The following is a 25,941-nucleotide window of genomic DNA, read 5'->3' on the forward strand; positions in this document are numbered from 1 at the left end:
TCTTACCAACAGAGAGGAAATTGTTGAGGAAGCAAGGGTGGCTAGGAGCTTAGGAGGCAGTAATCATGCTATCCTTGAATTTTGGATAAAAAGGGGAGGAAGACCTGAGAAAAATCAGACCTCAAGGCTGGATTTCAGAAAGGCAGATTTTAATGAACTCAGAAAGAGGGTAGGAAGCATCCAAAGGCTGGATGTTCTTAAGGACAGAAATGTCCAAGAAGGCTGGGAAATATTGCGAAATCAGATTCTCAAAGCACAATCGTTAACAATCCCTAAAAGAAGGAAGAATGGAAAGCATTTAAAGAAACCAGGATAGATGAACGCAGAACTTGCACACATGTTAAAAACAAAAAAAAAATATGTTTATTAAATGGAAAAAAGGGGAAATATCTAAATAAAAATATAATGGGGTTTGTAGAAACTGTAGGGCAAGTGTCAGAAAAGCTAAAGCTAATAATAAATTGAGGCTTGCAGCAGAGGCCAAAAGCAATAAAAAATGATTTTGGGGGTATGTCAAAAGCAAAAGAAAAGTCAAAGATACTATTGGATGCTTACAAGATGAAAATGGTGAATTGGTTAAGAATGATGTTGAGAAGGCGGAGCTTTTAAATTCCTATTTTGTATCTGTTTTCTCAGATGTAGATGGAACATCATATGTTCTTCCCTGTGCTATTGGGGGAATAAAAGAATGCAGTCTAGCTATAAGCAAAAAGATAGTGAGGGAACACTTAGCTAACTTAAATGAATTCAAGTCTCAAGGCCAAGTCTAAGGGCAAGAGGAGTCTAAGCAGAAACATCTACATCTACAAAAAACAAAAGCCAAAAAAAAGACACTGACCAAAAAACGCAAGTGAGAAATACGCTATTTGCATCATGTTTAATGTTTCCCTGCTGACTTGCAGTTAAGCTCTTGATCTACTGCGGCTGTGACAGCCATGGTGGGGATTCCCTCCATCCCTTTAGTGATGTGAGGCTGTTTTCACAAACTTTCGCATCCACGGAGCTTTCACAAGGTGGAGAGCGCAATATTGAGCCGTGATTCACATATCGATCATGAGAAGGAGCCCTAACCTGGGTATCTCCTGTATATTATTATGTATTTACAGCTGCTGTATATAGTGATATACCAGGTTATACCAGCATGCTCTATATCACTGTATACAGGGGATGTCTAGCTTATACCAGTAGTACATGTATAATTATATACAGGAAATACTTACACTGTTAATGCAGTTCCGGACGGACATGCATCCTGACCCCCACACATCGCACACACAGCTCCGCTACATCCATCCTGACCCCCTCACGTCACACACACAACTCCGCTACATCCATCCCCACACCTCACTCACACAGCTCTACTAAATTCTCCTGATCCAAAAACATTACATACAGAGCTCCGCTACATCCATCCTGATCCACAGACATTGCACACACAAATCTATTACATCGATCTGGATCCCCACACATCATACACACAGCACCGCTACATCCATCCTGACCACCAGACATCACACACACAGCTGCGCTACATGTGTCTCATTCCACCAAGTTTCTGTGATGCCTATGACATCATATTTATTTTCCTGTGTTAGGAGCTTCAATTCTCCTTGTTTGTTTCCTATGCTCTGTGCATTTGTGTAGAAACATTTTAGTTTGTGATCGGTATCTCTTGCTCAGCTACTTTCCTTTAGAATTTTTTGTCTCTGTTCTTTCTTTCCACTTATAATGGCAAGGTTCTCAAATGTATTAAGTAGCTGTATATTTTTTACCTGGCCTTTCACTTCCCTTCCCATATTGTTCTAGTAAAAAGTTCTCTTAATGAGTGAAGCAAGGCGCCCACCAAATATATGCTTACCTGTTTTTGTAAGGCACAACCCGTCTCTAGCAAGCAGTCTATCATATAGGTAATTCACTCCGTGGTCTAGAAATCCAAATCTTTGTTGAAGGCACCATCGACGTAGCCACTTGTTCACCTCTTGAATCCTGTTCCATCTTGTTGTTCTATGGCTGTGCACTGTAGACCACCTGAGCTCCTGGTTCCTTCACCTTCTTTCCGAGGTCTTCAAAGTCTCTGCAGATAGTTGCAAAGTCCTTTTTTGCAATGTCATCTATCCTTACAGAAAGAGTATCTGCATTCCTTGATTGGGTCAAAGCACAAAAGTTGTAAAGGAGGTTATTGCAAAGCTTTTCCTCCTGCAAACCAGGCCTGGGTTTCAACTGGACCAAGGCCTCTTGGACATAGACATTTCCTCCCTGTTGGTAAGAATTACTTGTATTTTTGGTTAAAAACATGGGAACCTTGATAGAAGGGAGCCCTGCCAAGTGTGCATATAGCATTACATACTGTTAATTAAAATGTTATTGATTTATAAATTAAACCATATCCAATATTTCTGAGGAATTAAGCTAGGGTAAACAATTGTAACCTCTTTTTATTTTGGCAGAAGGAAGAACGTCCTCCCTCACCTGTCATTGAAGTGGATAATCTTGAAGAATTTGTGCTGCGCCCAGCACCACAAGGTGTAACTATCAAATGTAAGGTCACAAGGGATAAAAAAGGAATGGACAGGGGATGGTATCCAACCTACTATGTTCACCTTGATAATGATAAGAAGGTAAGAAATATTCCCTGATACTATAGTCTGCAGTAATAAATTTGATACATTTTGTATGACATTAAAGGATTTGGGACAGGTTTTTAAAAATGGATCTAAATCTGTCAATACAATAAAAGCATCAGTACTTTCCTATCCCATTTCATGATGATCCAGCACTGCAGCCCTACAGTTCTCCTGGTCTTTGCTTAGGAATGGTTACCACCTGACCACTGCAACCAATTCGAAGTTGCAACAGTCATGTGTCATTTTCCTAGCATCATGGTTCCCAGCATCTAAGCGGTGATGCCAGGAGAACAACCCAATTGCTGTGGCATCTGATTGGCTCCAGTGATTACATGGTATCCATTCCTAAACATAGACCATAGTAACATAACATAGTATGTTAGGCTGAATGAAGACAATGTCCATCTAGTTCAGCCTGTTTTAATCCCCTTATTGATCCAGAGGAAGACAAAAAATCCCAAGAGGCAGAAGCCAATTAGACCATTCAGGGGAAAAAATTCCTTTCCAACTTTATAATGGCAGTCAGAATAATCCTTGTATCAACCTTTGATAGTTCCTACCTCAATGTAAGACCCGGAACAAAAACCCCGCTGGTCACCTAATGTCTATGTCCTGTAATTTCCTTGTGCTCTGGAAAGACGCCTAGTACCCTCTTAAACTTCTCAAAGGATTTTGCCATCACCACATCCTCAGGCAGAGAGTTCCACAGACCAGGAGAACCATGGAACTGCAGCACTATATTATCATGGGAGAGGATGTTTAACTACTGCTGCGGGTTATTCGGTAGATGACATTGTGTTATCTGTGTGAAATAACCTGACCTAATATAAATAAAATAAATCTTGTTATTTGTATAGCGCCAACTTATTCTGCAGCACTTTTAAGTAATTTATTTATTTATTACCCCACCACCAAGCTGGGTACTCATTTTACCAACCTCAGAAGTATGAGTCAATCTTGAGCTGGCTACCTGAACCATGCGGGGATTAAACTCGCAACATAGCTTAGGACTGCATTTCTGCTGCCTTATCACTCTGCACCACACAAGGCACAAATAATTTCCAAAAACGTACCATTCGTCAGTTATCCGTCCTGCTGTAAACCCATTCTAGTCCCCTATTAACCATTCATTGCTACTTGAGAGGAGCAACCTCCAGTAGTACTTCGCTTTGTGGTTGATCATGCACAGTTCTATCGTCCTTTCTCTTATGCTGCTGATGGCTCTCTCAGCTCAGGGTCAATCATGCATCTGTCCAGGATGAGCATGCGCAGAGAAATCATCAATGCTTCTCTACATAGCTCTCTCCATCAGCATATAAATATGCACTGCTCAGGTATCATAACTGCAGCTGAGCATGCACATTATAGACTCTACCACAGAAACAACCAATGCATAGACTTCAAAGTTCCAGGCGATTCAGAAGTCCAGGCTGTTATGTGCACTAAGTAAGTCGTGGTATTACCGATCAACTGTTCTTACTGAAACTTGGGCTGTGTAGCTATAGAGAAGATACTTCCACAGTAAAGAAGCCAGAACAGTAAAAGCAATAGGCACCACACAGATAAGAGTGGTACAACTGCTTCAAAGATGGACGCACATCAGTGGAGAGTGAAGCACGTTCAGGTAGGACCTCAACATCCATAAATTAGATAGTCATTGAGCAAGTGAGACACTGGTGATGCAGGATTGTTGAATCACGATCAGAGGGCTTGCAGACGAGGCAAACATCAGCATTGGATCCATTCGTTCCATTTTGACTGAGGATTTGGGCTTCAGGAGAATCTTAGCAAAGTTCGTTCCAAAGCTGCTAACAATTGAACAGAAGCAACTCTGTTTGGAGATTGCACAGGACATGCTGCAGATTGTGAACAGTGGTCCCAAATTCCTCAACACAGTGATCACTGATGATGAGTCGTGGGTTTATGGGTATGACCCAGAAACCAAGTTGCAGTCATCACAATGGAAGTATCCAACATCCTGAGGCCAAGAAAAGCAAGGCAGGTTCGCAGCAATGTCAAAGTCATGCTGACTGTCGTCTTTGACTCCAGTGGCGTGATTCATCATGAGTACGCAACACATGGCACAACCATCAACAAGCAGTACTATCAAGAGGTTCTGCGTCGCATTTGTAACACTGTGAGATGCAAACGGACAGACCTGCGGGCAACAGCCAATTGGCAGCTCCATCACGATAATGCACCCGCCCGTTCTTCACATCACATTTGATACATAGTTTCCTAGCCAAACACAACACACCTGCACTTTGTCAGGCTCCCTACTCTCCCGATATGGCTGCACGTGACTCCTGATTTTCCCCCTGAAAGGAACTGGATTGCAGTCCAAAGCGGATATCATGCAGAATGCGACGGACCAGCTATGCACCATCTCAAAAGAGGCGTTTCAGAACTTCTCCTGACAGTGGTAGAAATGTTGGGAGAAGTGTGTGGCTACCCAAGGGGACTACTTTGAAGGAGATTAATGTAAGATTGTAGTATCTAAATACAAATGTTTTTTTATGAATAAAGGTTGGACACTTGTTGAACACACCTCATATGATGCACTAATGGCATCATGCACAGTGCATTTAGCTGAGTTTTTTAAGGGTAAGGCTGAGGATTGCAAGCGATGGGCATACATTCAGCGGGTACCCACAGTACCGAATTTACATATAGTTCTCAGAAATCAGACTCATTGCCTAAAAGATTAAATGACTATATTTCTTTTTACAGAATACATTTTTAAATGTAAACATCAGGGTTTTTCTTTTTACATGTCCTCTCACATGTAATGCTCCAGTTGTCACAGTAGAGCCAATAGCTTTTTGGCGATGTGATTACTTTGGTGGTGCATAAGAGAGAGGGATATGCGTAAAGCACAATGGAGATGCAATGTGCTGCTGGAAAACATAGTTTCCCAGCAGTCACATGGTATAGGGAGAAGGACCACCCAATCTCTGTTCAGGAGGATGCAGTCACAGGATAAAGGGATCAAAAATACTTGGGAGAGTGAGTTATTTTATTTTCGCATTAGGCCATTGCGTAGTTTTAGTGTTTTTTTGAAAAAAATATTGATTCTGGGACAACCCCTTTAACATGTTTGGATACATTTATAAAAAATCATCTCTCAGACGGTCAACCCCTAAAAACCCTTAAAGAAGCAGCCTAGTTTGGACCTAAAAAAAGTCAACGATTTTTTTTTGTATTGTCATCTCCACTTTTCAAAACCCATAACTTTTTATTTTCCCATTAACATTGCCATATATGGGTTTGCAGCTTTAATTGTTACCATCTTAGGGTACATATAATGTATTGTATAACTTTAAAAGGGTTGTATCAAAATAGCTGATCAGTTGAGGTCTCACCACTGAGACCCCTGACAATCTCCAGAACAGGACTTCCATGTCCCGCTCTAACTGTCACTGTGGGGGACACTGCTCCCCCTGCAGTGACATCACTGTGAATGGAGCGCTGGTCGATCATGCGCGGTCAGACCTCCATTAATTTCCATTGGGCTTACAGAAATACTCAGGTGCCGCTTGGGTATCTTGGCAGTTCCATTGACAGTGAATGGAGTGCTAGTGCACTTAAATGACCAGTGCTCCATTCTGTTTTCTCTTCACTGTAGGGGTGCAGCAACCGCATAGTGAGGAAGAGAAGGGGGAGGGGGTTCATGGGACCCCTGTTTTCGATATGACTCTGCAGTAAGATCCCCACCAATCAGGAAGTTATTCCCTATTCGGTAGTTAGGGAAAAACCTACATTTTTTTGGGAAGGGGGTTGTGAAAAAACATCAGTTCTGCCATTTTTAAGCCGTTCACTGTACGGTGTAAATGACATTTACAATAACTTTTTTCTGTTGGTCAGTTTGATTAATACAAGAAATATATTTTTTTAGCTTTTTCCACTTTTTTACATTAAAAATCTTTCTTTTGAAAGTATACGTTTGCTTTTTCTGTGACGATCAGTAGTTTTTATTGGTACTATTGTGAGGTACATGTTCTTTTTTTATATAACATTTATTGCATTTTTGGGAGGCAATATTACCAAAAAAAAGCATTTTGGCTCCGTTTTGTTTGCTTTTTTTGTATAATGTTTGCTGTGTGGAATAAAAACGATGTTCAATTTATTGTAAAAATCATTATGGATGTGATGATATCATACATAAGTACCCTGAAAAGTGTTTTTTTTTAAAGTGGATTTTTCTATTTTTTTTATATAGTGGATTTACTATTTTTTTCACCTTTTTTATGTCCCTGTAGGGAACTTGAACCTGCGATCTTATGCCAAGTACAGAGCTCACAGAGGGAAGGAGGGATGCTCCGTCATGAAATCATGGAGGGACGGTAGCTTGCCATGGCAACCAGTGGCTTTTAGGTCTGCCATGGCTTTCAATGTAAATGAAAAGCAATAATGCACTGCAGTACAGAAGGCCACTGTTAGTCATCTGGTTGCTTTGGCAAGCCACCGTCCCTCCACAATTTCATGATGGAGCATCCCTCCCTCTGTGCACTATGTACATGCCACAATCAACATTTTTCACAGCATGTAAGGGCTTAATAGCAGGGAATAGTGTGGTCTCCAATTCTTGCTATTGCAACAGCACACTGGCTGTCAGTCACAGCTGGCTCGCAATGTGGATGCTGCCGACTCATCTTCTGAGCCTGTGCTATCCATATGCCTTAAATAAACGACATTTCATGGGAACCCATTTCCACCCATGACTTACATGTACATCATGGAGAGGGAAGGGACTAATAAGATTTTTCAAAATGTGGCCATAACTTCAAGCAACTGAGGCGAGTGGGCATTTTCCCTGAATAGCTGTCCATGTAATACAAGAATGGCTCAAGTCCATCAGACTGGGACCCTCCTCAATGATGCCCATATGACTTATTTAACACTGGTTGCCTTCTTGAGATATCCCCTTTAATGTTCTTGCCTATAAGGTAATACACGTACTATAAATTGTACCTATGTGTTCATGAATATTATTTTGTACCCAAGGTCTTCTTATTAGCTGGAAGAAAGCGAAAGAAGAGTAAAACCTCCAATTACTTAATTTCAATTGATGCTACAGATTTGTCACGTGGCGGAGAGAATTTCATTGGAAAACTGAGGTAAGTAAAGGCTTTGTTCTACCCACTGTAAACATTTTAACTAATGGTGTAAATTATCAGACATTTTGCCTTTTATATTTACTTGTTCATTTTGTAACATAAAACTTTGGTTTTCAGGTCAAATCTAATGGGGACGAAATTTACAGTTTTTGACAATGGTGCAAATCCTGAAAAAGCCAATTCTGATTGGTCCAATGTACGCCAGGAACTTGCAGCAATTGTGTATGTAAGTAAAAAAAAAAAAAACCTGTAAAAAAAAGTTGAATACACTTTTCTGTCCTCCTGGAATAGCAGAAACTAATGTTACCCATATGCTAATGAAAACCAAACTGGACCAGTATGCCTTCTGAATACCGTTGTCGGTGATTTCATTGAAACCTTGAGACAAAAATCCACAGTGTAGGGAAACACACTGTGTGAAAGCAGCTTTGCAGACATGACAAGAGTGGTAACAAACCCTCTATCAATTCTTTATTTGTAACTTTCATTTAACAGAAACATTTGCAATACGGTATCAGAGGAGTGGCATGCATGTCTAGACACTTAGCAGTATGAAATTCCAACATGAGTAAAATAAGCAGTATATCTGGGGTGCTTTTATCGTGGCATTCCGAGCACCGTACTAACCGTGCTACAATGGTCCCATTGATTTTAATAGGGAACTCAGTCTTGCGCTCAAACGTGGTGTTCCTACCGCCACGATTTTTAAGAGCTGTGCTGTATGTTCTATTTTTGCATTTTCATGTTTTTTAATGCACCTCCTCACCCATCACATTGTGATGGGGTGTATTATAATATAATAATAATCTTTATTTGTATAGCGCCAACTAATTCCGTTGCACTTTCAAGCATACGTAAAAAGCGCTGTGCCATGCGTTAAAAAATGCAGCTTGAAATTACAGTAAAAGTGCCATGATTTCAAGCTGCGTTTTCTGAACGCATGTGAGTGGCCTTAGGGTGTGTTCATGTTTTTGTTGTACTTTTGAACGACAAATTAGAAAAACACATTAAAAAACTGCATGCAGTATTCAAAGACCACATACGTTTTTAAGAAACTGCATACACTATTAAAAACTGCAAGAGTTTTTGATGCTATTTTTTAATTGTGTGTTAAGTGTGCAATTATATACAGTATATACAAGGAGATGTATAACTTATACCAGCGATGGATGGATAGATAGATATGCGAGAGATAGATAGATATGCGAGAGATACATAGACATGTGAGAGATAGATATGAGATAGATAGAGAGATAGATAGATAGATATGAGATAGATAGATAGACACATACACACATATACACTTAAATACACACACACACACCCCAGGGGCCGGTACACTTCTCTGTGTGAATACAGCAGCAGGACAAGTAGATGCAGCTGATGTACAGCAGGAGGCGGTGGCAGCACGATGATAACATCATTGTTTTGTTCCAGTCCCTGCCGGGTTGTGTATCTGCCTCCCTCCTCCTCTGCACGGTGTCTGCTTCCTCTCAGGCTGGTCACTATGGACGCGTGATCGCTGCGGTGCTGCTGACAGAGCGACCAGCCGGTAATGCACTGAATGTGCATATGTATATGGTGGAGGGCGGCCTCTGGGCCCCCTCAGCGCAGGGGCTGGGTCGCCACTGCAATTCTTGATGGTACGCCTATGAGTATATCCATGAATCAACATGAAAACACTATTTACAGGCATGCCAGTGTTTTCTTCCTTATAGAAATTATTTTAACAGTAACCTAAATCAGGAACCGTGAGGAAGAGGAGTGAGATGTAGGGGAGTGATGATGGAGTGTAGATAGATAGATATGAGATAGAAAGATAGATATGCGGAAGATAGATATGAGATCGATAGACAGATATGAGATGAATAGATAGCTAGATATTTGATATAGATAGATATAAGATAAATAGGTAGATATTAGATAGATAGATATGAGATTGATAGATAGATATGAGATATGAGTTAGATAGATAGATATGAGAGAGACAGACATGAGATACAGATAAATATGAGCGAGAGATAGATATGAGATAGATTATTAGATAGATAACTAAATAGATATGAGATAGATAGATGGATATGAGACAAATAGATATGTAATACATAAACAGATAAATATGAGATAGAGAGAGAGATATGAGAGAGAGAGAGAGAGATAGATAGATAGATAGATAGATAGATAGATATGAGATAGATAGATGTGAGATAGATAGATAGACACATATACACTTAAATACACACACACAAATACCCCAGGGGCCGGTACACTTCTCTGTGTGAGCACAGCAGCAGGACAAGTTGATGCAGCTGATGTACAGCAGGAGGCGGGGACAGCACGATGATAACATTATTGTTTTGTTCCAGTCCCTGCCGGGTTGTGTATCTGCCTCCCTCCTCCTCTGCACGGTGTCTGCTTCCTTTAGGCTGGTCACTATGGATGCATGATAGCTGCGGTGCTGCTGACAGAGCGACCAGCCGGTAATGCACTGAATGTGCATATGTATATGGTGGAGGGCGGCCTCTGGGCCCCCTCAGCGCAGGGGCTGGGTCGCCACTGCAATTCCTGACGGTACGCCTATGAATATATCCATGAATCAACATGAAAACACTATTTACAGGCATTCCAGTGTTTTCTTCCTTATAGAAATTATTTTAACACTAACCTAAATCAGGAACCGTGAGGAAGGGGAATGGGATGTAGGGGAGGAGAAAAAAAGAATTGAGGTAAAGTGGGTAAGAGAAGGCAAAAGGTTAGGGATGTACAGGGGCAAATAAATAAAGTAGTTAGCCAAGAGGACCAGCAGTTATATATGTGTATTAGGTACAGTGTAAAGATCTATATTCTGGTGAGTTTGGGAATTCATTCCAATAAAACCATGTTTTCAGAAATTTGTCTTGTGTTTCTGTAAGAGACGCTGTAAGGTCTTCCATTTCTCTGTTTCATATTAAACTATAAAGAAAGCCGAGGTGGCACTGACTCACTCCAAAGCTTCGGGATAAATATCAGAATCGATCTGTTTTTTGGATGAAATGGCAATGCCTGCCAACCACAATAATCTGCTCAGCAGTTGTAACATGGAATAATTCCTTCTAGTTTGTATGTCCGTTAAGCTAACACAGCATGGTCATTAAAAATATGGTTCAAGTAACTTATAAATAATTTGGCTCCTGTACAGGAAACAAATGTCTTGGGATTCAAAGGACCTCGAAAGATGACAGTGCTTATACCAGGAATGGATGAAGAATGTGAAAGAGTACCAATCCGTCCACGAAATGTGAGTTTTACAGAACTTTTACTGTTCAGATGAAAGTACGGAGATTTATAAGCTAAGATCTCCACCATCCCACCCCATTTGTCTTTTAGATTTGAGATCTTTAGTCATTCAAGCTATTAGGAGATTGTTCCATTCAAATAAATGACAATATCACAGAATACATAGATTAGAAATAAGATGTAACTTAAAAGCATATAATAGTCTTTATATAACGCTAATATATACTCTCACTGGGTTAGATGTGGAGGGGGATGGTAGCATTGGAGTGCAGCATGAGCAGGCAGTTAGCTTGGCAACAATTGGAAGGCAGAGTAGAGGGAAGACCACACCAGAAAGGCAGTGAGAGATTAGAGAGGTAAATAAGTGGCTCAAGGATTGGTGTAGGAAGGAGGGGTTTGTGTTCCTGCAGAACTAGGATGACTTTGTGATTGGTTACAAGTTCTACTGTAGGGATAGGTTGCATTTCAATGGGGAGCTGTTTTGCTTTAACGAGCAAAACTTAGGTTCGGGTATGGCTATTAAGTAAGAGAGTAAGACAATATGGAAGGCTTAACAATAATAATTTATTCGTATTAATTGATCGAGCATAGTGATGAATAATTGTCCTTCTTTTGTAAATTATTATATCTATATACAAAGGATAAAGATTTCAAATTACATCACACTTTGCCTATATATAAAGATTATAACTTACACTATATCACTGTAAAAGTAGCAAAATCTGATTTAGCATAGAACGTTCTCCAGGAACTTACTAAGCAATGGAAATGGGGGTGGAGCAGTTAGAAGGGGTAGCACAGTTAGAATTGGCAGAATAGTTAATAGGGAAACACTTTAAATAAAAAATAACTAATACCTCCTAAACTGTATGGTGAAAATGCTAGATATCTGACCAATAAAGGGGTTGAACTGGAATAATGTCTGAGGAAAACTATGATGTAGTGGGAATGATGGAGACCAGGTTGGGTGAAAGCTATGACTGGGCGTTGAAATTACAGGGTTACAGTATGTTCTGAAGGGATTGTAAAAACTGGAAAGGGGAAGGGGTTTGTTTTTATGTGAAGTTCATTTAAAGAACACCGTATGTAAGGATATATGTGAGGGAGATGAACATGTGGAGTCTCTATGGGTGGAAATATATGGAGGGAAAAACAACAATAAAATCCTCATAGGGGTTTTCTACAGATCACCAAATATAACAGAAGCTGCCAAAATGTATTATTGAGGCAAATAGATGAAACAGCAAGTCACAGGGAGGTAATTATTATGGGGGACTTTAACTATCCAGATATAAACTGGGAAACCGAAACCTGCGGATTTCATAAAAGTAACAAGTTTCTTTCAGTATCCCAACTAGAGGGATGGTCCTTGTGGACTTAATATTAACAGACATGACAGAATAACAGGGGTGCAGGTTGGGGGCACTTGGGAAATGGTGACCATAATATAATACATTTATCTTTCAAGAGAGTTTTATAGGGGAGTGTAGTGCTTCGGGGGTTTAAGTACCAGGCAAACAGCAAGATTTTGTTTGTGTCAGTTTATTCACACGAGTCTACATAACATAAACAGCTGGAACCCCCGTTAATCTGAGGAAATGTAATGTCTTTTCAAATCCATAGCAGTAAGTAATAACCAAGTTAGTCTTAACATCTCTTGCAGCTGTAACAGTTCTGTAGTACACTTTCTCTGGTAGCAACCCTTAGGAGACTTGAGAACAGCTTCCTTTTACCAGTTGTAGCAGGGATAGGGATAACAGCAGCTTCCTAATAAGACAGATTGCTTTCTTAGTCTTCACCACTGAATGTGTCTGAAGCTCCCCGACACACACACCTCCTTCTCCTCTACAGCCTGATTCCTTTTAAATCTACCAGGTGCCAGTGCAAAACCTGTACTGGAGTGAGGAACGGACCGGCTCTAAATCACGGATGCTAGTAACCTCCGTGATATATATCGTCCGTCCCTCATTTCACCTAACATCCTGCTACAGGGAGCTATAAAAATACAAAACTTTAGGAAGGCAAACTGTGACCAGCTCAGAGATGACCATAACTTTATTGCTCAGGACAGTGTCCTTAAAAATAAGAGCACAGGCAATAAATGGGAAATGTTTAAAAGCATCCTAAATACTTACTGTGAACAGATCATACTGTACAGGAATGAAAAGGTTAGGAATAGGAGAAATGTAATATAAAGGGGCAAGAAACAGCAAAAAACGCATTTAAAACTACTAAAACAATTAGGCAGCGAAGATGCACTAAAAACCTATAAAGAAAATAGGTTCTGTAAAAAGGAGATAGTTTTACTCTCTTTGGCAATGAGTCTCTAACCCTAAACTGTTCTTGAACTATATAGTCAAAAGATTAATATTGAAAGTGTTGGCCCATTAGTAAATAATGAAGGAAAAATTGAAGAGGGTGATGAGGATAAAGGAAATCTATTAAATACGTTTTTCTCCAGTGTACTCACAGAGGGAAAGGAAATGTCACATAAGATGTAGAGTGGTAATGTAAACTCTCCTTCAAATTTCATCAGTCTAAGCAAGGAAGAAGTGCAGAGGCACCTTTAAAAAGCCATTGGGGTATAAGCCATGTGATAGACAGACCCTTGCTTGAAGGACTCAGCAGTGATGGGGGTCTGTTCCACTGGATTGGCACATAGCCCATGTGATTTTGAAATTCAAAAAGGGGGTAAAAAGTGAACTTGAAAACTACAGGCCAGTAAATCTGACTTCAATTGTGGGTTTAATGTTTGAAGAGTTTCTATGAGCTGCTATCCCAAAGTACTTCAATGAAAATAGCTGTATAACTTCATATCAGCATGGATTTCATAGAATCATAGAATGGTAAGGTTGGAAGGGACCTCCAGGGTCATCTAGTCCAACCCCCTGCTCAGTGCAGGATTCACCAAATCCTCCCAAACAGACATTTGTCCAGCCTTTGTTTGAACACTTCCTTTGAAGGAGAACTCACCACCTCCCATGGTAACCTGTTCCACTCATTGATCACCCTCACTGTCAGAAGGTTTTTTCGAATATCTAATTTCAGTTTCATCCCATTGTTTCCAGTCTTTCCCTGTGCAAATAAGAATAGGGCTGATCCCTCTGCTCTGTGACAGCCCTTCAGGATATTTGTAGATAGCTATTAAGTCTTCTCTCGGCCTTCTTTTTTGAAAGTCAAACATTCGCAGATCTTTTTACCGTTCCTCATAGGATATGATTTGCAGACCGCCCACCATCTTGGTAACTTTTCTCTGAACTTGCTCCAGTTTGTCTATGTCTTTTTTAAAGTGCGGTGCCCAGAACTGGACACAGTATTCCAGATGAGGTCTGACTAAGGAAGAGTAGAGGGGGATAATTACCTCACGTGATCTAGACTCTATGCTTCTCTGAACACATCCCAGAGTTTGGTTTGCCTCTTTGGCTGATGCATCACATTGTTGACATATGTTCAGTCTATGATCTATTAGTACACCCAGGCCTTTTTTACATGTGCTTCAGGAGGGTCCGAACTCTAAAAACCTCACTGGCCCCAAGTAACCTTCATAGATCCTACCTTGAAAACTTCTCTTATAGTCAATTATTCCCTACATTGATGCGTTGCTTACGGTAAGAAAAATGTATGTTTTTGTTTTTGTCTCAGTCTAAAAAAAAGAAGAAAGACTTCACAAGTTATGTAACTAAAAAGATCTTTTCTATCAAAACCTTTGTTAACTGCTCACCAGACTTTGTGTTCAGCACTTATGGTGTCATATCAATAACAAAGCACAGCTCAAACATTAACGACTATATTAAGCACTGTATCCAGACATGCGGCAGTAACACATTTTTGTGACTTTAATGCCTTACAATAACATCTCTAGAACAGGTTCCAAGAACCAGAATAAAGAAATTCAAGGTTCTGTTTAGTTTCGGAATTTCAAACTAAACACATTAACACCAATTTGTCACTGAATTTTCTTCTATAACAGATTAATACATGATGCAGATTATAGGACCCATAATAAATAATTAATTACATATAATATGTCACCAAATAAATACATACAGATGTAAGATATGGAGATAATGACACCTCGTACATCCTTCTACACCCAGTAGTTTACAAGAAATAAATAAAAAATTATGGTTCTCGGAGACCTTGGCAAATTGATGCCCCTGTATTTCTTGTACCCAATGACCTGATGCGATTTTTACACACATTCTAGTAAGAAAAATGAGTAAAGTTTTATAAAAATAGGACATGATCAGGTGTTACCCCTTGTATGATTTGTCCTGTAATGACCCTACTATACTTCAGTTCAGCAATGTATTATAATGCCTGTGAAGCTCAGCCAGAGGCCACTGTAGCTGGCAGAGACCTTTAGAGACCTCTTCATGGGACCTGGCACGGGAGACCTTTTTCGTTATTCTGATGCAGCAATGTACTAAAGTGTTGCATCAGAATAAAGCCCTTTAGTGACCGCTATGAAAAGGCAAATGGGCAGTCACTAAGGTGTTAATATCTGATTTACGTATGGTTGCGAGGGAATCATGCAAAAGTAATAGAATATATTTTTGGATAATTTGCTTGATCTTATGAAAATAGGGATATAGTAATATAGGGAAAGGAAAATGTTAACGCATTTAATATTATTTTTAGTAGCAAGATATTCTTATCTAGATTTAGAATCCATTATCATTTTTGCTCTATTGATAATTTGTTTATTATAACCACGATTCAGTAATCTTTTAGTAACAACTTGGGATTCCTGATTTTAATCAACAGATAGGGAACATGCACACTTAGCCCTAAGGAATTCGCCCATTGTAAGATTTTTTTTTTAATTAGATCATTTTTATTGAAATTATACTTTTGAATAGAATTACCCCTTAAATTTATGACATTTATACATGCAGAAATATAATATACCTGGAACATATAATTACCCCACCAAAACAATGCAATCAATCATAACTATATTTAAGCAAATCATAATCACCCCACCCCCCTCCAAAAAAAAACTATTTTAAGCCGATACAAAAAAAGAAAAACCTAACTCTTCTCTGTCTTCTCACCTTTCTCCCTCACCCAAATCCAAATCCCATTGGGTTTACAATGATACGTCAATGCAACCAGCGCATAAAATTAACTATCCATTATATGTATCAAACCAAACTTAGTCAAACAGCTTCTTTTTATATATATCCCTCTTTACATGGATATAACGTCTCTTATATTTCTGACAAAATCTCCAATCGGAGGGCAGACTGCATCCAGCGGGTAGTAATCAGCTTCTGCGCTCTCTTAATTCCCAATAGAGTATGCCCATTAAGCCGATCAGCATTACTCAGTATAGAAGTTCTAGGATTAGGACCAATATCGACACGATTTTTTATTTATTTTTTTATCTCTAGTACACCATTTCAAATGTCATGCAATTTTACACAATGCCAGGCCATATAGATTAAATCAGTACGATTCATGTAACATTTTGGACAGTATGAATTTAATGTAATACCCATGTTAAACAACTTTAACAGAGTACGAGACAATCTTCGCAATTGTAATACTCATTGACTTTCAGATAGAGATATCATTGGCATCATAAGAAACACTATGGTCCATTTAACTTTGCTAAAATATATCCAAGCATGTGGGATTTCCAACCCTTTAAACCAATTATACCTTGGAAAGGTCTCCAATTTAATTCTAGCAAATTTGTTGTTACACAATAACCTCCTATATATCATATGGAGTCTAAAAACAATGTGATGGAATTCAAACTTGAGAATTTTGAAGTATATAAAAGGAGTTGTGGCATCAAAACCATTTTGGGAAGATTTCTCCTGCCAATATTGATAATGGTAGACAATTCCACACTGACATTATCCTCAGACTTTTGTACCAATGGAAGCAGATTGGCAGAAATATAGTCTTTTTTTTTAATTACATGAGAAATATAGTCTTAAGGATTAGATGATACCACAACTGCTAAATATTTGAATTCCTTAACTATTTGTAATTGCATATGTTCCAATGAATAGTCCACTGGCAAAGGATCTAAAAGAAGAATCACATATTTCTCCCAGTTAGGGAGACCCGACAGCTTACCAAATATATGAAAAATGGACATAATGGGAGTCATTGATCTACTCGTATTCCCCATATACAATAACAGATCTTTTGTATATAGTGAGATATGTTCCTCAATTTCTCCATACTGCAATCCAACTATATCAAGTGATTGCAGTCTCAAGCCAGCCAGACGCTCAATTGCCAAAACAAAAAGAAGAGGGGCAAGGGACATTCCCTCTCTAATACCAGAAATACAACCATTTATCCTCACTCTTGGCCCTGGCATTGAATAAAGCAGTTTATCCACACCACAAATGTCTCACTGAAACCCATCCTATGAAGAATAGCCCACAAGTAGTTCCACTTGACACTGTCAAAAGCTTTACCAGCGTCTAGTGAAAAAAACGCCCTGTTCCCACAAACTCAACAATGCACCTGAAGATTCAGATATAACCTACTTAAATTAATAACAGTTGATTTGTTTGGCGTAAAGCTGGACTGATTCTCATTTATAAAACGAGTCATTACTAAAAAATAATCTAATCACATGGACCTTTGCAAAGATTTTAACATCAGTGTTCAACAGAGATATTGGATGATAGAATTGCAGTTAGAAAGAGACAAATCCTTTCCTGTTTTAGAAATTAAAACTATCATAGCATCTCTCATTCATGGTGGAAGTATGCCTTCATGCAATGATTCACTGAAAACCATCAATCAATGTGGCAGCAGCATATCCTGGTAGAGTTAAAAATACTTCAATGGCTGTCACAATGCAGAGGGATCAGCCCTACTCTTGTTTGCACAAGGAAATTCTATAATCATTCGGATGAAGCTGAAAGGGAAAAAACACAGATTAGATTTTAGATAAAACCTTTCTGACAGTGAGGGTGATTAATGAGTGAAACAGGTTGCTACGGGAGTTGGTAAATTCTTCTAAAGAAGTCTTCAAATAGAGTCTGGACAGACATATGTCTAGGATGATTTATTGAATCCTGCATTGAGCAGGGCCTTAGACCTATAACCCAATTCTATGATACTGAATTCATTTGGAGGACCATCCAAACCAGGCAACTTTTTATTAGGAAGTGTTGTGTTGAGGGTCTCAAGGGGACCCTTCAGCTGATGCTGTCTCCTTCCCAATTAGTCTGGATGCGAGTACTCGGAGGATTCAATGGACAACCACACCGCATGTAGTAAACCAAGTGAATGCCTAGTTTATTAAACAAGCTCAGAGTTTATATAGGAACTTGCTCACGCAGGGTACGAGAAGTAACATTTCTTTAGATAAAAACAAAGTCTCAGCACAGAACATTTTAAGAAAAACAACTTATTATCAAACAATGTGTCCTTCGACAAGTTACAAAGATATGCGTCCACATTAAACAATGTGTCCTTCGACAAGTTACAAAGATATGCATCCACGTATTGTGGTTAAGCTTATCTGGGAACAACAAGACCTTGACTGTCTTCCCAGAGCAAGGCACGGAGCGCAAAACATAATGATTCAGTAAAATACAACTTATTTTTCTCTATTTAGCCCTTGACTATCCTAAAAACCAGAATTAACCCCTCACAGTTGCTACTGCATCCCTTAACTCATTCTGTGTGAAAGAAACCACTATTGCTGATCATCAAAGTTGGCAACTGTACCCTAGCAAAATTATTCACAAAGATCCTTACAATCCACACTTAACCGGTATTTCATATAGAGAAAAAATGTCTCCAAAATTTCATCCTCCTTTGCTGCCCCATAAGATTATGATTCCTGTGCCTTAACCCCTTAGTGACCACCCTATTGTGTTTTTACGTCCTGCAGTTGCAGGACGTGTATTGAGGGAGATAGCTCTGCTATCTCCCTCCATACATCACAGGTGTCAGCTGTTTATTACAGCTTACATCTGCAGGCAACAGCCCCGTTTGGCCATGCGGTTGATTGGGACTGTGAATCCTTTAAATGCCACTGTCAAATCTGACAGTGGCATTTAAATCCCCCGATGTTCGGGGGTCCCGAACGGTTCCCCCACGGTGAAATCAGGGGAGCAGTACGGGTGTCATGGCAGCTGGGAGCCTTCTAAAAGGTCCCAGAGCTGTCATGGCAGAATGCCTATCCAGTAGAGATGAGCGAACGTACTTGTCCGAGCTTGATATTCGTGCGAATATTAGGGTGTTCGGGATGCTCGTTACTCGTAACGAGTACCACGCGGTGTTCTGGTTACTTTCAGTTTCCTCTCTGAGACGTTTGCGCGCTTTTCTGGCCAATTGAAAGACAGGGAAGGCATTACAACTTCCCCCTGTGACGTTCAAGCCCTATACCACCCCCCTGCTGTGAGTGGCTGGGGCGATCAGATGTCACCGGAGTATAAAAGTCGGCCCCTCCCGCGGCTCGCCTCAGATGTCTTGTGAGTTAGTGAGGGACAGTGCTGCTGGTGCCTGAGCTGCTGTAGGGAGAGCGTTAGGAGTTAGTGTAGGCTTCAAGAACCCCAAAGGTCCTTCTTAGGGCCACATCTACCTGTGTGCAGGCTGCTGCTAGCAGTGGTTTTTTTTTTTTTTCTCAAAATCGGCAGTGCAGAGCATTGCACCCGGCATTAGGGACAGAAGTGGTGCTTAGGCAGGGAGAGTGTTAGGAGTGAGTGTAGCCTTCAAGAACCTCAACGGTCCTTTCTAGGGCCACATTTAACTGTGTGGAGTACTGTGCAGGCTGCTGTTAGCAGTGTTGCATATTTTTTTTTTTTCTAAAAATCGTCTGTGCAGAGCATTGCACCCTCCATTGATACTACAGGGACAGAATTGTGTAGGCAGGGCCACAACACAGTTATTGTTCATTGAATATACGCAGTGGGGCCTTCCCTTTGCAAAAAAGCGAAAAAATTATATTTGGCCTGCCTGTGTCAGTCCTAAGGTCTCCGTGTACGTGTGTGCTGCGTGGAGAACGTACAAAAATCAGACGCAACCAGCTACGGTTTACTGCAGGCTTGCGCCATTGTCTTTCCTGACTGGCAAATACCTGCTCTGCCAGAGTTAATAACTCTGCTACACTAAAGTTGTGTGACACTTTTTCAGGGCCACACCACAGTTATTAAACGTATTGTTCATTGAATATACGCAGTGGGCCTTCCCTTTGCAAAAAAGCAAAAAAATTATATTTGGCCTGTCTGTGTCAGTCCTAAGGTCTCCGTGTACGTGTGTGCTGCGTGGAGAACGTACAAAAATCAGACGCAACCAGCTACGGTTTACTGCAGGCTTGCGCCATTGTCTTTCCTGACTGGCAAATACCTGCTCTGCCAGAGTTAATAACTCTGCTACACTAAAGTTGTGTGACACTTTTTCAGGGCCACACCACAGTTATTAAACGTATTGTTCATTGAATATACGCAGTGGGGCCTTCCCTTTGCAAAAAAGCGAAAAAATTATATTTGGCCTGCCTGTGTCAGTCCTAAGGTCTCCGTGTACGTGTGTGCTGCGTGGAGAACGTACAAAAATCAGACGCAACCAGCTACGGTTTACTGCAGGCTTGCGCCATTGTCTTTCCTGACTGGCAAATACCTGCTCTGCCAGAGTTAATAACTCTGCTACACTAAAGTTGTGTGACACTTTTTCAGGGCCACACCACAGTTATTAAACGTATTGTTCATTGAATATACGCAGTGGGGCCTTCCCTTTGCAAAAAAACGAAAAAATTATATTTGGCCTGCAGGCTTGCGCAATTTATTTCCTGCCTGGGAAATCAAATCACTGGTAATACAGCATGCTGAGGGGTAGGCCTAGAGGACGTGGACGCGGCCGAGGACGCGAAGGGCCAAGTGAGGGTGTGGGCACTGGCCGAGCTCCTGATCCAGGTGTGTCGCAGCCGACTGCTGCGCGATTAGGAGAGAGGCACGTTTCTGGCGTCCCCACATTCATCGCCCAATTAATGGGTCCACGCGGGAGACCTTTATTAGAAAATGAGCAGTGTGAGCAGGTCCTGTCCTGGATGGCAGAAAGTGCTTCGAGCAACCTATCGTCCAGACACAGTTCTGCGCCGTCCACTGCTGCAAATCCGAATCCTCTGTCTGCTGCTCCTCCTTCCTCCCAGCCTCCTCACTCCACTACAATGACACATGCTCAGGAGCGGGAACACTCCCAGGAACTTTTCTCGGGCCCCTGCTCAGATTGGGCAGCAGTGGTTCCTCTACCACCAGAGGAGTTTATCGTCACTGATGCCCAACCATTGGAAAGTTCCCGGGGTCCGGGGGATGAGGCTGGGGACTTCCGGCAACTGTCTCAAGACCTTTCAGTGGGTGAGGAGGACGATGACGATGAGACACAGTTGTCTTGCAGTGAGGTAGTAGTAAGGGCAATAAGTCCGAGGGAGCAGTGCACAGAGGATTCGGAGGAAGAGCAGCAGGACGATGAGGTGACTGACCCCACCTGGTGTGCAACACCTACACAGGACAGGTCTTCAGAGGGGGAGGCACGGGCAGCAGCAGGGCAGGTTGCAAGAGGCAGTGCGATGGCCAGGGGTAGAGGCAGGGCCAGACCGAATAATCCACCAAGTGTTTCCCAAAGCGCCCCCTCGCGCCATGCCACCCTGCAGAGGCCGAGGTGCTCTAAGGTCTGGCAGTTTTTCACCGAGACGGCTGACGACCGACGAACAGTGGTGTGCAATCTTTGTCGCGCCAAGATCAGCCGGGGAGCCACCACCAACAGCCTCACCACCACCAGCATGCGCAGACATATGATGGCCAAGCACCCCACAAGGTGGGACGAAGGCCGTTCACCGCCTCCGGTTTGCACCGCTGCCTCTCCCCCTGTGCCCCAACCTGCCACTGAGATCCAACCCCCCTCTCAGGACACAGGCACGACCGTCTCATGGCCTGCACCCACACCCTCACCTCCGCTGTCCTCGGCCCCATCCACCAATGTCTCGCACCGCACAGTCCAGCCGTCGCTAGCGCAACTGTTGGAGCGCAAGCGCAAGTACGCCACCACGCACCCGCACGCTCAATCGTTAACCGTCCACATAGCCAAATTTATCAGCCTTGAGATGCTGCCGTATAGGGTTGTGGAAACGGAGTCCTTCAAAGCTATGATGGCGGCGGCGGCCCCGCGCTACTCAGTTCCCAGTCGCCACTACTTTTCCCGATGTGCCGTCCCAGCCCTGCACAACCATGTCTCCCGCAACATTGTACGCGCCCTCACCAATGCGGTTAGTGGCAAGGTCCACTTAACTACGGACACGTGGACAAGCACAGGCGGGCAGGGCCACTACATCTCCCTGACAGCACATTGGGTGAATTTAGTGGAGGCTGGGACAGAGTCAGAGCCTGGGACCGCTCACGTCCTACCCACCCCCAGAATTGCGGGCCCCAGCTCGGTGGTGGTATGTTGTGCGGTGTATGCTTCTTCCACTAAAGCACCCTCCTCCTCCTCCTCCTCCTCCTCAACCTCTGTCTCGCAATCTAGATGTGTCAGCAGCAGCAGGACGTCGCCAGCAGTCGGTGTCGCGCGGCGTTGCAGCACAGCGGTGGGCAAGCGTCAGCAGGCCGTGCTGAAACTACTCAGCTTAGGAGATAGGAGGCACACGGCCCACGAACTGCTGCAGGGTCTGACAGAGCAGACCGACCGTTGGCTTGCGCCGCTGAGCCTCCAACCGGGCATGGTCGTGTGTGACAACCTGGCCCACGTCTTTAATTTGGTGGTTCAGCGCTTTCTGAAAAGCTACCCACGCTGGTCAGACCTGCTCGTAAAGGTGCGCCGGCTCTGCGCACATTTCCGCAAGTCCCACACGGACGCTGCCACCCTGCGCACCCTGCAACATCGGTTTAATCTGCCAGTGCACCGACTGCTGTGCGACGTGCCCACACGGTGGAACTCTACGCTCCACATGTTGGCTAGGCTCTATGAGCAGCGTAGAGCTATAGTGGAATACCAACTCCAACATGGGCGGCGCAGTGGGAGTCAGCCTCCTCAATTCTTTTCAGAAGAGTGGGCCTGGTTGGCAGACATCTGCCAGGTCCTTCGAAACTTTGAGCAGTCTACCCAGGTGGTGAGCGGCGATGCTGCAATCATTAGCGTCACCATTCCTCTGCTATGCATCTTGAGAACTTCCCTGCAAACCATAAAGGCAGCCGCTTTGCGCTCGGAAACAGAGCTGGGGGAAGACAGTATGTCGCTGGATAGTCAGAGCACCCTCCTGTCTATATCTCAGCGCGTTCAGGAGGAGGAGGAGGAGGAGCATGAGGAGGATGAGGAGGAGGGGGAAGAGACAGCTTGGCCCACTGCTGACGGTACCCATGCTGCTTGCCTGTCATCATTTCAGCGTGTATGGCCTGAGGAGGAGGAGGAGGAGGATCCTGAAAGTGATCTTCCTAGTGCGGACAGCCATGTGTTGCGTACAGGTACCCTGGCACACATGGCTGACTTCATGTTAGGATGTCTTTCTCGTGACCCTCGCATTCAACGCATTCTGGCCACTACGGATTACTGGGTGTACACACTGCTCGATCCACGGTATAAGGAGAACCTTCCCACTCTCATTCCCGAAGAGGAAAGGGGTTCGAGAGTGTTGCTATACCACATGACCCTGGCGGACAAGCTGATGGTAAAATTCCCATCCGACAGCGCTAGTGGCAGAAGGCGCAGTTCCGAGGGCCAGGTAGCAGGGGAGGTGCGTAGATCGAGCAGCATGTACAGCCCAGGCAGTGCAACAGTCTTTAAGGGCCTGGCCAGCTTTATGGCTCCCCAGCAAGACTGTGTCACCGCTCCCCAGTCAAGGCTGAGTCGGCGGGAGCACTGTAAAAGGATGGTGAGGGAGTACGTAGCGGATCGCACGACCATCCTCGGTGACGCCTCTGCCCCCTACAACTACTGGGTGTCGAAGCTGGACACGTGGCCTGAACTAGCGCTGTATGCCCTGGAGGTGCTTGCTTGTCCTGCGGCTAGCGGCTTGTCGGAAAGGGTGTTTAGTGCGGCTGGGGGAATCATCACAGATAAGCGTACGCGCCTGTCAACCGACAGTGCCGACAGGCTAACACTCATCAAGATGAACAAAGCCTGGATTTCCCCAGACTTCTCTTCTCCACCAGCGGACAGCAGCGATACGTAAGCAATACGTAGGCTGCACCCGCGGATGGAAGCTACGTTCTCTCTCACCATCCAAAACGGGGACATTTCTGCTTCATCAATCTGTGTCTAATATTCCTCCTCCTCCTCCTGCTCCTCCTCCTGAAACCTCACGTAATCACGCTGAACGGGCAATTTTTCTTAGGGCCACAAGGCTCACTCATAATTTTTCTAAACAATTTTTATATGTTTCAATGCTCTTAAAAGCGTTGAAACTTTAACTTGAACCAATTTTTAGTCAAACTGGGCTGCCTCCAGGCCTAGTTACCACTTAAGCCACATTAACCAAAGCGATTAATGGGTTTCACCTGCCCTCTTGGTTGGTCATGGCCAATTTTTTGGATGTACATTAGTACTGTTGATACAGCAATTTTTGTGGGCCCTCGCCTACAGTGTAATCAAATGAATTTTTAGCCCACCTGCATTACAGCTGACGTGACATCCGCTGTGTTGGGCAATGCAATGTGATATTTCTGTGTACCGCCGGTGGCTTCCTGGCACCCACCCATGCTGTGGGTCCACAGGGAATTATAAATGCATCTGTTTCCACTTCTAAAAAACCCCAGTCTGACTGGGGCATGCAGTGTGGGCCGAAGCCCACCTGCATTAAGCACGACATTACTACCTCAGCTGTGTTGGGCAATGCAATGGGATATTTTTATGTACCGCCGGTGGGTTCCAGGGAGCGACCCATGCTGTGGGTCCACAGGGAATTCTAAATGCATCCGTTTCCACTTCTAAAGAACCCCAGTCTGACTGGGGCATGCAGTGTGGGCCGAAGCCAACCTGCATTAAGCACGACATTACTACCTCAGCTGTGTTGGGCAATGCAATGGGATATTTTTGTGTATCGCCGGTGGGTTCCAGGGAGCCACCCATGCTGTCGGTCGACAGGGACTTCACAATAGGGAGTTGTACCTGCCTGTGTCTATGAATTAAAAAACCGCGGTCTGACTGGGGCATGCAGACACCTTGACAGAATGAATAGTGTGTGGCACATAGGTTCCCCATTGCTATGCCCACGTGTGCAGCTCCTGATGGCGGTGGCACAGGATTCTATTTCTCATTGCTTCTGTACAGCATTGTGGGCTATCGCCCCGCCCCTTTTAAAGAAGGTCGCTGCCTAGCCATGCCAACCCTCTGCAGTGTGTGCCTGCGGTTCCTCCTCATGGCAGATGCACTTCTAAATAGACATGAGGGTGGTGTGGCATGAGGGCAGCTGAAGGCTGCGCAGGGACACTTTGGTGTGCGCTGTGGGGGCGAGGGGGGGCGGTTGGGCAGCATGTAACCCAGGAGAAGTGGCAGCGGAGTGTCATGCAGGCAGTGATTGTGCTTTGTTGGAGGTAGTGTTGTGCTTAGCCAAGGTATGCCATGCTAATGAGGGCTTTTCAGAAGTAAAAGTTTTTGAGAGGGGGGGGGGGGGCCCACTCTTGCCACTATTGTGGCTTAATAGTGGGACCTGTGAACTTGAGATGCAGCCCAACATGTAGCCCCTCGCCTGCCCTATCCGTTGCTGTGTCGTTCCCATCACTTTCTTGAATTCCCCAGATTTTCACACATGAAAACCTTAGCGAGCATCGGCGAAATACAAAAATGCTCGGGTCGCCCATTGACTTCAATGGGGTTCGTTACTCAAAACGAACCCTCGAGCATCGCGAAAAGTTCGTCCCGAGTAACGAGCACCCGAGCATTTTGGTGCTTGCTCATCTCTACTATCCAGCCATCCCTGAGGAGTGGCTTGATATGCTGCCTGTCAAAATACA

The 25,941-nt window shown here is 43.1% G+C and overlaps 1 protein-coding gene across 1 annotated transcript in view; it reads left to right on the forward strand.

Moving 5' to 3' along the window:
- Positions 1-25,941, forward strand: part of LOC136581912 (tubby-related protein 1-like) — a 116,172-nt gene that overhangs the window by 61,335 nt on the left and 28,896 nt on the right. The window contains exons 4-7 of the mRNA XM_066582617.1: positions 2,448-2,618; positions 7,629-7,741; positions 7,859-7,967; positions 10,920-11,018. Coding sequence (XP_066438714.1) covers positions 2,448-2,618; positions 7,629-7,741; positions 7,859-7,967; positions 10,920-11,018 — 492 coding nt within the window. The remainder of the gene's footprint in view (positions 1-2,447; positions 2,619-7,628; positions 7,742-7,858; positions 7,968-10,919; positions 11,019-25,941) is intronic.

This window comes from Eleutherodactylus coqui, chromosome 1 (genome assembly GCF_035609145.1).
Source record: "Eleutherodactylus coqui strain aEleCoq1 chromosome 1, aEleCoq1.hap1, whole genome shotgun sequence".
Taxonomy (NCBI): Eukaryota; Metazoa; Chordata; class Amphibia; order Anura; family Eleutherodactylidae; genus Eleutherodactylus; species Eleutherodactylus coqui.